Genomic DNA, 13,209 nt, shown 5'->3' on the forward strand with positions numbered 1-13,209 from the left:
GAATGGGGAGGTAAAAATAGATGTGGGAAACAGTCCACTCTGGCAAATTTGGAAAATGCCCTAGTTGGGAAAAGGCAGCTAATCAGCTCTTCCCTCGACCAACTTGTCTCTTAGAGCTATTTTTTCTTTTCTGCTTCTTGCCGCCAGCCAGCAATTGTGTCGTGCCCTTATTGAAAGTGTTCCTTTAACTGTGTGGGGCAGGGATGGAAGCAACCATTGACAGTTAAAAGGAAAGGAAGGTGGGTTACTGCTGATAAGCTCTCTTCTCCAGGAGGTGGATACTGGTTTTAATTTTAGCAATGAAAAGAGCAGAAGAAACCAGAAAAGGCTTCCTCCTTTTTTGTCTGTAGAGGGAATGAATGGTAGGAGGCACTCCCACACACAGAAGGGAATGTTGACTGGGCCCAAGGGTGGCTGTGTCCCCAGAAAGTTAGGGTGGTACAGTGAAGAGGGTACTGCCGTTGGAATCATCGGGCTGGGTTCTCCTTAGTTCCTCTGTTATTTTGGCCAAGTCCCTTCCCCTCTCAGGCCTTCATTTTCCTCCTCTCTAAAACAAAGGAACAAAACAAAATCAAGACTCTTTGTAAGATCTCTTCCACTTCCAGATCAGTGAAGTACTAGAAGACTCTGGGGTCTGCTAGGCTAGGATCTCTGGGATCTCCTAGTAGGGCAGATGGAAGTAGAATGGGTTTCCATTGGCTTGTCCAGGTTCAATATTTCAAAGGCATCCATACTCATCTCATTACAGATATTGCTTCCTTCACAAACACAGATTTCCATTCTTATTGGACAATTCTTCATGTGATTCAGTTCAACAAAATTTCAATATGAGATGCTATGGCTGAAAATGTCATCCCTTGCTGATCAAGTATCTGAGAGTAAGCTTTTCTGCATCTTAAAGCTGGTCCTCAGGTGACAGGTTGCTGGGCTCATTCTCTTGGCAACCAGCCAAAGTTTACCTTTTTTTTTTTTTTTTTTAGCACAGCTTTGGAGAATTCAGGACCCCTTCCACCACATCCCAGGGGCTCAAATAGGAAGTGAGTGGAGGCAACATTCCATTGTGACTCCAGAAATCAGTTCCTTTGGACTTAGATGGGAGGGAAGAAGACTGAGTTAGCTTTCCCAGTGGGCACTGGATTCACATCGAGGTGTGAAGGCTCTCTGTTATTTGTATTGTTGAGTGGGAGCACAATCGTGCACACATACACGTCCTGTCGCCTCCCCTACATCCTATTGACCCCCTTGTGATATATAGCAAGCAGGTTAAAACCAACTTGCCAGGCTAGTAAGATCTCTTCATAGGGTTGACTGTGCTATTGTTTTCTCTCTTCCAGGTGAAAGAATGGTTGTGCCTGAATTGCCAGATGCAAAGAGCTTTGGGGATGGACATGACCACCGCACCTCGTTCCAAAAGCCAGCAGCAGCTGTACTCACCTTCCCTTTCTCCTGCCCACTCCCCAGCCAAACAGCCCCAGCCTCAGCCACAGCCCCAGCCCCAGCCTCAACCCCAACCCCAGCCCCCAGCACAGGTACAGAGGAAGCCTGAGCCAGAAAAAATCCCTGGAACAACACAGCCTGGGCTCCAGCAAGGGGCTGGTGTCCGGCAGGCTGAAGTGCCCAGAAGTCCTGTGGGACTAGGGCAACGGGAAGCCCAGAGTCAAGGCCAGGCCAGACCCACTGTGCCTCAGGATTCAGGGAGGGTTTCCCCTCATACCCATCCCTCTCCAGCCAAGGGAGTAAGTCCAACCCCTGGGTCTGGGGCTCAAGAGCAAGCACAAGAGGGACTCACTGGAAAGCTTTTTGGCTTTGGGGCTTCTCTGCTGACCCAGGCCAGTACACTTATGTCTGTCCAGCCAGAGGCCAGTCCACAAAGCCAGCCATCTCCTAGCAAAGGGCCCCCCAAGATTGTCTTCAGTGATGCCAGTAAGGAAGCAGGGCCCAAACCATCAGGAACAGGACCTGCACCTGCACCTGGAACTGGGGCTGGACGGGGACCTGGGCCAGCACCTGGGGCTGGCACTGGTCCTGGCCCCGGGGCTGGGCCAGGATCTGGAGTTGGACCTGGTGCTGGCCCTAGAGCTGGGCCAGGATCTGGCACTGGGCCTCGCCCTGGGGCTGGGACTGGTCCTAAAGCTGGGCCTGGCCCTGGCCCTGCTTCTGGGCCAAAATCTGAGCCCGGGTCAGGACCTGGGGCTCTTGGTCGGGCAGCAGGGGCAGCCAGTCCAAAGCAAAGTAAGGCAGAACATCAGACTACTCCTAAGGCTGTCCCCAAGCCAAAGGAAGTGCCGAAGGAAAAGGTCACCTGCCCACTGTGCCAGGCCGAACTCAACGTGGGCTCCCGGGAGCCATCCAATTACAACACATGTACCACCTGCAAGCTGCGGGTGTGCAACCTGTGTGGCTTCAACCCAACTCCTCATTTGGTGGAGGTAAGGAATCAATCAAGCACCCAAGGGGAATTGGCATCCATTCAGGTTTGGGCCAAGCCAGTAGGAAACAAAAACCAGATTGGGTCCCTGGATTTTCCCCCTTGGATCCCTTGCCCTAGTAGACCTTTAAGAGAAGACGAATTTAGGTACCACCCCATTAGAGGCTGCCCTACACATCGTGTCTGGGAAAGATCAGCTGATGTTCCAGCTTTGATCACAGTCTGTTTATTGATTAACAAGGGCTACTCATGACAGAGACTAGAGGGAGAAGGAGCCAAAGGGCCTAAACTGCGAACTTGTAAGATCAGGGATAGAGGGTGTGGATGTAGAGGTGACATCCTCAAGGGACAATGCGACAAACCAGGGTCATCTCATGGCCTTTTAAAGTTAAAACCTTTTCAAGCCTAGATATGGCTGGATCTGGTTGCTCCAATGAAAAGGAAAAGCCAAGGCATCCATTTTTTTTTTTCATACCAAGCTGTTCTGTAGCATTAAAAACAAGAATACTGAGGAAGCATATCTGAGAAGATTTCATTTTCTCTGAAAAAAAAATCAGAAGTTTTTCAGTCTGAGAATAAGTAAAGCAGAAATTAAAAACATTTTATGCAGGTCAAAAGATATCAAAGTACCTGGTACGGTGTCTTGTACTTAATAGAACCTGAGTAAATATTTGTGGAATTGAATTGAATCATTTCCTAAATATATTATTTCTTTAAGTCTTTCCTCAGTTCAGCAATGAAATTTTTTAGAGTAGCAAATGAGTAGAGAAAATGAGTGGCTAACCCCAGTGTCCATAGTTAAAATACTCATCTGTATTCTGGGTTGGTTTGGGTGGGTCAGACTGACCTTTGAGTTTTTCCATTAAGGACCTAGACTTTGCCTTAGTGAAAAATGAAAGAGGAGAAGAAAACATCCAGGAGGATCATGCTAGTAGAATGGGATAGATAGGCCTTTACTTCCCAATGCTATTCCTAGTGGCCATTTGTCCCAAGGGAATGTGGCCAATGTAGGACATGTTTCACTCATGATTTAATGTTTAAAAGGTACTCTTTTTGCCATAGTCCTGCATGGTATCCTTAACTTACAGATAAAAAACTGAGGCTCATGAAGTGTAAACAATTTATCCATGGTCCCATTGCAAAACAGTGATGGCCTTCAGTCCGGCATCTCTGGTTTTCCATCTTATGGTCTTCCCAAAGCTCACCCACCACCTCATTCTTTTAAGTCCAGTTCAGTGGCCTTTTATTTACTGTGAGACTGTTGTGTAAGTGCTAGAAATCAGCATTGAACTTGAGGTGATGGGGGAGGTATCAAGGGTGTTGGCAAGGTTTTGGGTAGTTGTCCAGCAGCTTGGCTTGTGGGCAGCCTGTCTGTCCCCATGGCAGGATCTGGCCCAAGAGATGGAAGGCCCAGGGGAGGAAGTGAATCTCAGCTCTGGAGAGGAGGGGAGGGCTCCGTTGCTTCACAGAAGGAAGTCTCTAGTGAAGCAGGTGGGGCATCGGCAGCACGGGATGCTAAGACTAAGTACTTAGGGTACAGAGAATGGGGTAAGCTCTTTACACAGTTGGCAGGTGGCCCTTTCCCTGATGGCCACTTGCTAGGACTAGGCCCCAGACCTAGGTTCAGCTAGGCTAAGCTTGTCTCGGACTGTCTCCTTAGTTCTCTCAGGTGCAGCTCTCCACTTTGATCTAAGTCAGCTGGACTTTTCCTTCTGGCCTCTCTTCTGAATATAAGTGTGAAGGGAAAGCAAGTTTGGCTTTTGGGAAATCTTGTGTCAGCTCGGGCAATAAATGCAGAGCTTAGGCCCAGTGCGTTTCCAACATCAGCCTGTTGGCAGGGCCTAGCAGCGGAAGAGAAGCCATGACTGCTGAGGTTCATAGCTCTGGATGCCGGGGGGACCTGGGTAGCCAGCCCACGAAGTGGGTGGTGCCATGCCTGTTCCTAGGCTTCCTACCATCTTACAAGAGGGTCTTGGGTGCAGGCCCTGAGTTTCTGCTGCTCTCCCCTAGCTGGGGCCTGTGGAGTGAGAGGCGGGTGGCTAAGAAGGGCCTGCCCTGGAAGTTTAAGAAAAGAGCTCAGAGGAAGGGCAAGAGAACTGGATCTGATGGGAGGTCAGTGGGGGGCTGAGGAGCTCTGGAGGGCCAGGTCTGATGTTGGAGGCGCAACATTTCCAGCACGGTGTAGTGAAAAAATAAGCACTAAGATCTACATCAATCTAACCCAGCTTCATTCCTGAGCCCGGCAGCTTGAATGGGTTCCGTATCCTTTCCAAACCTTAGCTGAACCCATCCCAGAAAGATGGGAGTGGCCAGAGAGGGTCTTCCTTGTCCCTGCCACCTCTAAATCCTGTGCTCATGTGAACAGATGTAAAGCTGCGTAAATGTAGAAAGAACTCTTGACTCAAGAGTCAGGAAGCCTGAGTTTGTAGTCCACCTCTGACTGAACACAACAGTTATGGGAACTTGAGAACCTCAATTTTCTCACCTGTGAAATGGGGATGATAATTATTCTTATACTATTTGTCTCATCCAGTGTTTGTGACAAAATGTGTTTTATGAAACTTCCTGCCCCATAGAAATATGGGCTTTAAGTTTGGGAGCCTGTGTGGGCCAAGTTTTGTGGTCTTCTTAATCTTTATAAAATTCCCCATTTGAGGATATCTTCCTTAGATGTAGGATATTTCTTTGGAACATTATGGATGAAAAAATATTTTTAAGAGGGAGATCTGGGACATGTTTCATGGACATTCTGACTGTCCCTCTCAGTAAACTGTATCCCTTCAATTCATTCTCTATCCAGGGCAGACTCTCTGTGGCCAATTGTTGGTCTTTATCCAAAGCAGATGATCTCCCTTTTACTTTTTCCAATTAATAGATCATCCTGATGACTGGTGGGGTAGGGTAGGGATAGGGAAGGGCAGACTCAAGAGCCATTTGGAATCTTAGCACAATTTTGGGCCTCACAATTGTAGCTATGGATTTAAGTGGGTGGAACTGTAAAAGTGGACTTCTGGGTCCTCCTCAGCACCCACAGCCCAGGACTAGTTTACATTTCTGTGATGGTTGAGTTTGCAAAACCCTTCCCATAATGTTCCAGCCTTTTCCAGCAATTCTGGGACTCCAAGGAGATAGAATCAGAGAGACCAGCTGGGCAGAAAGCAATGACCTGTATTATGCCACACACTAACTCCCTCAAAGGAAAAGCTCAGGCCTAAAATAATTCCCCCCCACCCAAGCAAGGGGGGAAGGGGACCAATGATGGCTACCCCTCAGCCTCTCCATCACTTCTAGTCTCTGTAGGATTCCCAGATCACAATCATCTTCTCACCAGGGTAGCTCATTAAGGCGTTGGAGATGATGGATTTTATAGCAAGGGGGAAAGGTTCTCAATAGTACTTTTCTAATGGGCTTCTCAAACCTGGCAAACACTTGGTATTGCTCATGATGGGGCTGTCCAGGCAAAGGTATGGTCAGCAGCATGTAGAGAAAGTCCTGCAGCCCCTCTCCCTCTCTTGCAGCTATACGTACCATGTACTCTGTTCATGAAAGGATATGCATAAGATTTAGAGCTGACAGGAACCTTAAAAATCAAGGGCAGCCTCCCTTTGGCTTACATACAGGGAAACAGGCTCAGAAAATGAAGGGATGTTTATCCGAGGTCTCATAACTAGTAACTAACAGGGCCTCATTCAAACCTAGGTCTTTTGACCCCAAATTCTGTGTTCTGTCCAGGAGTCCACTGCCTCCCCTGGTACGAGAAAAGGCTTCCTGAAGAGAATTATTAAAAACATGGTGTGCCAGAGAGCAGAATCCTGGCAAGGAAAACTGTCCCCTAAGAAGCTAAGGTTAGGTCAGGTTGTCTTCAGATTACAGATTTCTCTGCCAATTCAATTCAGCAGTTATTAAGAACCAACTGAAAAGTACATTGTCCTTTGCTGGGCACTGGGGGCACAATCCCCCAAACTAAACAGTCCCTGCCCTCAAATACCTTAGATTCTACTGCAGAGAAGGAGAGCTCTTCCCATTCTGAGTCTTCCTGAAAGCACCAGCCTAGTGGTTTTGGTCTTGATTTCTCTGACCTAGGGACAGCCGGGCGGTATAGTGGGTAGAGCACTGGGCCCACAGTTGAGAGGACCTGAGTTCAGGTATGGCCTCAGACATGACTTTGTGATCCTGAACTCATCACTAAACCTTTGTTTGCCTCAGTTTCTCCATTCTCCATCAAGTGGGGACAATAATAGCACCCAGGGTTGTTGTGACCAAACAAGAGAATTAATTGATTGTCAGTTTTATTTAAATGTCAGCTGTTTTTATTATTATCTGACATCTCATCTCCCTCCTCAGACCCCTTCTGCCCACCACACATGAGCCCTTGGGCCTTACCCTACCATTTATTTTACCATCAGAAATTTAATTTTTTTTACTCTCATTATTTTAATAGCTTACATTTCTAAAGTACTTTCAAGATGTTTCCCCAGCACTTGGCCCAATACCTGGCACATTGCAAGTGCTTACTGAATACTTGGTGACTGACTGAGTCACAAAATTGGAGCTTGGAGGGAGCTTTAAGGGCCATCCCATCCAAGCCTCTCATTTAACAGAGGCAAAAGACTGAGGCTCAGAATAGCTAAGCAACTTGCCCAGGAACACACAATTAAGCAAGTGGTAGGGTGGGAATTTGAACCTAGGACAGCTCTAGATCTGAGGCTCTTTTCACTATAATTCATTTCACTTCATTTCATAAAATTATATAATTTAGAGAATTGTAAGACCAGAGTATACTAAAAATAATAGATAATTTTCCTTTTTAAAAGAAATCTTATTTATGCTATTTGTTTTTACACCATTCATTTCCTGATGTACCCTCCTCCTTATAAGAACTCTCTTGTAAAAAAGTAAAAGAGTTAAATAAAATGCATGCAATGACTGAGATATGCATTATTCTATACCCTTGTCCCACAGTCCTACCAGGAGAAGGAAGATGGGTTTCTTCTGCCATTCCCCTAGACAAAACACACACACACACACACACACACACACACACACACACACACACACACACACTCACACAGTCAGATTTTGACAGTGGATTGAACAGATCCTGGATACTTATCTTTTACAGGAAGTCGAGGCCAATTCAGTTCACTCCAGCTTACTTCAACAACAGTTAGTGCCTACTAAAATGCAGAGATCCAAATCCCAGGCTCCTGTATAGTTAGGGCCCTTAGGTGTCTGAGCCAAAAGCCTGGCTTCCAGGTGCAGGCAGGGGTGGGACCCTGGTGGCCTGACCTGCCAGACTCAGTGATGAGCCGTGGTCTTGAGACAGCCCTGGGGCCTAGCTGGCAGAGGAGGGAGCTGCAGGATTCTCTGGGAGCTACTGATCGGGTTAGAGCCTGGAATCCTCTCAGAACAGGCCCTCTTCCCCTGGCCCCAGCTCACAGTCCAGGCCGAGACCTCATGCGCACCCTGGTTAGCCAGATGGCCAGTCAGCCCCTTGGGAAAAGGCAGGGTTCAGAAAGCCTAGTTTGGCTCCAGGTGAGTAAATATTCCTGACAGCTCCTCCCTGATGACCCCTGGACAAAGCCTGAGAAACTGCTGATTCAGTCCAAGCAGAGATTTTTCAAACACTTGCAAACTATTCCTGTCCTGGGTTGTTATTTTCGGTTTCTATTAACTGCTTGGCTCCAGTACTCGATGTCTTGGCTGCCTGCCCCATCCTGCTCCATCAGGGGTTAGTGCTATTCAGGGGCTTCCCTTCACCCCCTAGAGATGTCCCACTGCCCCGTTGGGTCCCATCTCTTTCTTGCTGAAGTGGTAGCTTGGCTAAGTTCTTCTTTCCCTCGTGGTCTGATAGTTACTCCCTTTGGGAACTCCTGGCAGAGCCTAAGGAGATTCAGCCAGGTTCCAACCCCAACGTCTATGCTGAGAGGAGAAATAATGCCTTTATTCTCCAGGGACCTCAGCTGGCCTTAGTTTTGTTTTTGGACTCAAGGACTGTCCACGCCCCTGTCAACCGGAATTTAATCCTCAAAAAGCATTGACCCCCTGCCTCCAGTCACTGATGAAGCAAATGAAACCCTACCAGACAATGGGATGCTACCCTTAGTGAAGGTAAATAGGGGTGGGAGGGCAGAAAGGAAAGCTCTTCTGTGTGTGGTTCCACTGATCCAATTCAGATGTTGCTCGGCTCAGTTTCCTCATCTGGAAAATGAGAGGGTTGGGCTAGAGCAAGGCTTCTTAACTATTTTTGTGTCACAGCCTCCCTTCCCCCCCCCTCGCAGTCTGGTGAAACCGGTGCTTTCTCAGGATTTTATTATTTTAGTGCTTACTTTCCTACATTGAGGAAATGCTAAATTTTAAATAGAGATTAGAGAAAATAAAGATTTTATTTTTTTTCTCTCTCATCCCAACTCACAGACACTCTGAAATCTATCCAAGGAGCCTATGGACTTGAGGTTTAGAATCCTAACTTTAAAAGAAGAACCCCTGGACTATATAAGTTTTAAGATCTCCTTCCAATTAAAATCTTTTTGTCCTTTTCAAGGGCTCTAATGCTGTTATGTTTCCCTATGCTCTTCATAGGCCTAATGGCACACAGTGTGCGTCAGTCAATCAATAGTCATCAAGTATTTGTTAAGTACCTACTATGTACCAGCCACTGTATGAGCCACTGAGGATGCAGATACAGAGAATAAAACAATTCAAATAGAAGGGACAATAAGTACATATATAAGTACTCACAGAACAAAAAACAAAAAAAAAAAAGAAAGAAAGAAAAAGGACAGTAGAAAGAATGGTATTTATAGTTAGGCTTCTCACATATGGTGTCTGAGATACACCTGGAAAGGAAAGAGATTCTATCAATCAGTCTATCCATCAATCAAAAACCATTTATTAAATACTTGCTATGTGCTGAGCACTGTACAGAGCACTGGTAAAAACAGTCCTTGTCCTCAGGAGAGGAAAACATGTATATTCCTAGGTACCTACAAGATATAGGCAAAGTATCCGGGAGGTCATCTGAGGAGGGAAGACTAGCAGCTGGAGGCAAGATGAGGAGAAAGTTCATTCTAGGACCTGACCACAACCAGAGCAGTTACTGAGTCAGGAGATAGATTGTCCTCTGTGAGGAAGAGAGAGCCCAACGTGGCTGGATTGCCGAAAAGGCAGTCATGTATGGAAAGCTCCCGAGGAACGGTAGGCCTAGGCTTGGAAAGCTTTGATCCTAGAAGCAATAAGAAGCCACTGAAGTTTATCGAGCCAAAGTATGGTTAGAAGTTCAGATCTGTGCTTGGGGCCAATCAGTTTGGTAGCTAAGTGGACTGGAGTGGGGAGGGGGTTGAGGAAGGGAGCCCTTGCAGAAGTCCAAGCTGAAAGTGAGAAGGGATTGAACCTGAGTATAGAGAAGGGGAGAAATGCAAGAGATGATGATAAAATGATTCATCGCATTCTCTCTCCACACAGTCCCTCTTCAGAGCTTTGTAATCCACACACCATTGCCCTAGAATATAGATGAAAGTGTAAAACTATAGAAAAAAGTATTCATACATTGGTTTGTGCTCATTTCCTTTGGCCATGATACACTAACTTGGTCTGTGGGGAGGACAGCTCAGGCCTAAAACAGCATCTGTGTGTGGTCGATCAGGAAGTCTTGTGTGAAGGGGAAAAAATGTCTTTTACCGGTGATGGCAGTTGGGGCTGCTGCTAATGATGGTAGTGATGAAGATTAAAATGGTGGTGAAGATGTATAGAGATGATGGCAAGATGAAGATGATGATGTTAAGGAAGAGGAGGAGATGGGGCATTGGGGAGAGGAGGGCCTATGAAGTATGGTGGCTTTGGTTACTCCACACCTGCCTCAGGCTTCAAACCTTATTTTTTAAATGAAATCTTTAACTACACTTAAACCAGTCCTGGGAGCTCCCATAAGTAAAGAACACCAATTTGTATTCTGTGCAGTTTCACTTCCTTCCTTGTGACCTACTTTATTTCTTCTTAGTTGTTCCTGATTTCCCTGGCAAGTATCCAAGACACCTGTCCCATGCTTAAGAAAGAGACACTAATTTTTCCAGTTCTGCCTGAAGTTTCGAATTTTACTTTAAATAGCTCTTTCTCTCTCCCTGTCTCTTTTCCTTTCCTCTCTATTTCTCATCTTCCTCCCTTCTCTCTTTTTCCTTCCTTCACTTCCTTTCTCTCTCTCCCTCCCTCCCTTTTTCCCTTCTTCTCTCTCTCCTCTTCCTATCTTTCTCTCCATCTTTCCATTTGTCTATAAGTTTCTTTAGTAGAGGGAAAGAAATAAAAGAAATATAAGTTTGAGCCCCACTCTCAGGAACAACACAGGCATGTTGGAGGAAACCTAAGAATGCTTACAAATTAGTAAATGTCAATGATATAAATGGTCCCAGTTCTAGTTTCTGTTTGCTGAGAACCATAGGGTTGGAGTGATTGGAGGTAGGGATGAGGGGGCGATTCATAAAAGAGGGAACTCTTCGTCCCAGTACTTTTCCAGGCTTCTTCATTTGAGATTAGACATAGTGGATACCCTGCTCCTTTCTTCTTCCCACCAACCCACACCAAGAATTTCTTTCTTGCCAGCCCAGGCCTGAAGCTCTGTTGGGTTACCTTATTGCTGGCTCTCAGCCCTAGGCCTTGTAGGGTATCTCAAAGTCTGAATTATGCCTTCTTTATTGTGTCACAGAACCTAACAGAAAGCTGTAGGAGCAAAAAGCTCTATTTTGCTGTCCTGTTTTGGCCACATTGACTAGGAGAAATCTGCTTCAGAATGAGTGAGAATCATGTGATCTGATGATTTCTTAGGAGAAGAGGAACATGTCCCCCAAATCAGTGGATATCTCTTTTCTTATACATTGATATCTGGTTCCTAGTTGCTTTGGATAATAGCTTATTCCATTGTATTTATGACCTCATTGATGGAGGTTACACTGATGCAGATAGCAGTCTATTGACTGTCCATCCTTTTTGTGCCTATTGTCTTTCTCCTTCTATAAAATCACTTGAGGGAGTCCATACAATAAGTTAGAGACCTTCCTTGAATTCTCTTGACATGACAAATGAAACACACAGAGCTGTCCCTTCCTCTCCTTAAACTAAGTGAGCAACCCATTCTTTTCTTTCTTCTCAATAGTATTTAATTTTTCCAAATAACTATAAAGACAGTTTTCAGCATTCATCTTTGTAAGACCTTGTATTCCAAATTTTTCTCTCTCTTTCTTACCTTCTCCCTTCCCAAGACAGGAAGAAATCTGATATAAGTCAAATATGTGCAATCCTTTTAAACTTATTTCCATATTTGTCATGTTGTGCACACAAAAAAAGAAAAAAAATCCCAAAAGAGAGAAACTATGAGACAGAAAAAGCAAACAGATTTTTAAAAAGGTGAAAATACTATGCTTGATCCACATTCACTCTTCATAATTCTCTCTCGGGATGCCGATGGCATTTTCCATCCCAAGTCTACTGGAATTGCCGAGAAGAACCAGGTCCATCACAATTGATCCTCCCATAATCTTGTTGTTACTATGTACAATGTTCTCTTGGTTCTTCTGCTCACTTCACTCAGCATCAATTTATGTAAGTCTCTCCAGGTTTTTCTGAAATCAGGCTGCTCATCACCAACCCATCTTTTTCACAAATTTGCAAAATTTCAGGGTTAGAACACACCTCAGGAGCTATTTAGTTCCATCTATATCTAAAGGACAAATTCCTTGCTACTGATTAGTAGTTTGACATTATGGGAATATGCCCAACCCCTTTTAAGGAAATACTCCTAACATTACTCAGTCCTCCTGATTTTTTTCCCTTTATACCACAACATGAAATAAGTGTTCTAAAATTCTAAACTCTCTAGCCTTCCTAGGGGTTTCCTGGGACCCAAACAATCCCAAAGGAAAACCTATAAAAATTCCTTATGATCTAGGGAGAATTTGATCCCACATTTCTTGGATGACACCCTTTAAACCATCTTTCTTTTTTTATTATTATAGCTTTTTATTGACAGATGCATGGGTAATTTTTCAACATTGTCCCTTGCAATCATTTCTGTTCCAACTTTTCCCTTCCTTCCCTCCACTCCCTCCCCTAAATAGCAGGCAATCTCATACATTTAAACATGTTAAAGTATATCTTAAATACAATATATTAGACCATTTTTCTTGCATATTTCCTCATTTAAGATATGTTACAGTTTGCTCATATCTGCCATGAGCTCATCCCTGCCTTTTGAGGAAATCTTCATCTTCAGATGACCATAGTATCCCATAACTTGCAGATAGATATATATCATCAAGTGAATTTTGATATTTAAAAATGGGCCTTATTTTGACAAATTTGAGATCAATAAAGAAAATTTCCCAGCAAGAATCCATCTGTTCTATTCAATTCTGGACCCAGTGCATTGTTTACTTGCAGCTTCTGCCTGAGATATATATGCCATTGAATAATCTCAGTAAGTTATTCATCCAGCTTTATATCATGATCTAAACAATAGGCATTCTTCATCTATATGTTTTTTTCTCTGTGAATAATAAGATCAAACACTTTGGAGTGATTGTTTGAGAGCTTCATTTAAAAGGCTTTACATTGTAAATGTAAATTTACTTGATACAATTAGGAGAAACATCAAGCAAAAGCATCTGGAGAATTTATCCATCTGTAAAGAATCCCTTTTTTAAATGGTCTATAAGGTGGTTCTCTTCCATGATAGTGGCAACCATCATTTCTGGTGAACATGTCATATCTAATTCTTTGTGACCCCAGTTGGA

At 44.6% G+C, this 13,209-nt stretch overlaps 1 protein-coding gene across 1 annotated transcript in view; it reads left to right on the plus strand.

The window, feature by feature from the left end:
• BSN (bassoon presynaptic cytomatrix protein) overlaps window positions 1–13,209 on the plus strand; it is a 223,985-nt gene that overhangs the window by 165,743 nt on the left and 45,033 nt on the right. Inside the window, 1 exon segment of the mRNA XM_074283273.1 lies at window positions 1,335–2,429. Within this exon segment, the coding sequence (XP_074139374.1) occupies window positions 1,335–2,429 (1,095 nt within the window).

The sequence above is a fragment of the Sminthopsis crassicaudata genome, chromosome 1 (assembly GCF_048593235.1).
Source record: "Sminthopsis crassicaudata isolate SCR6 chromosome 1, ASM4859323v1, whole genome shotgun sequence".
Taxonomy (NCBI): domain Eukaryota; kingdom Metazoa; phylum Chordata; class Mammalia; order Dasyuromorphia; family Dasyuridae; genus Sminthopsis; species Sminthopsis crassicaudata.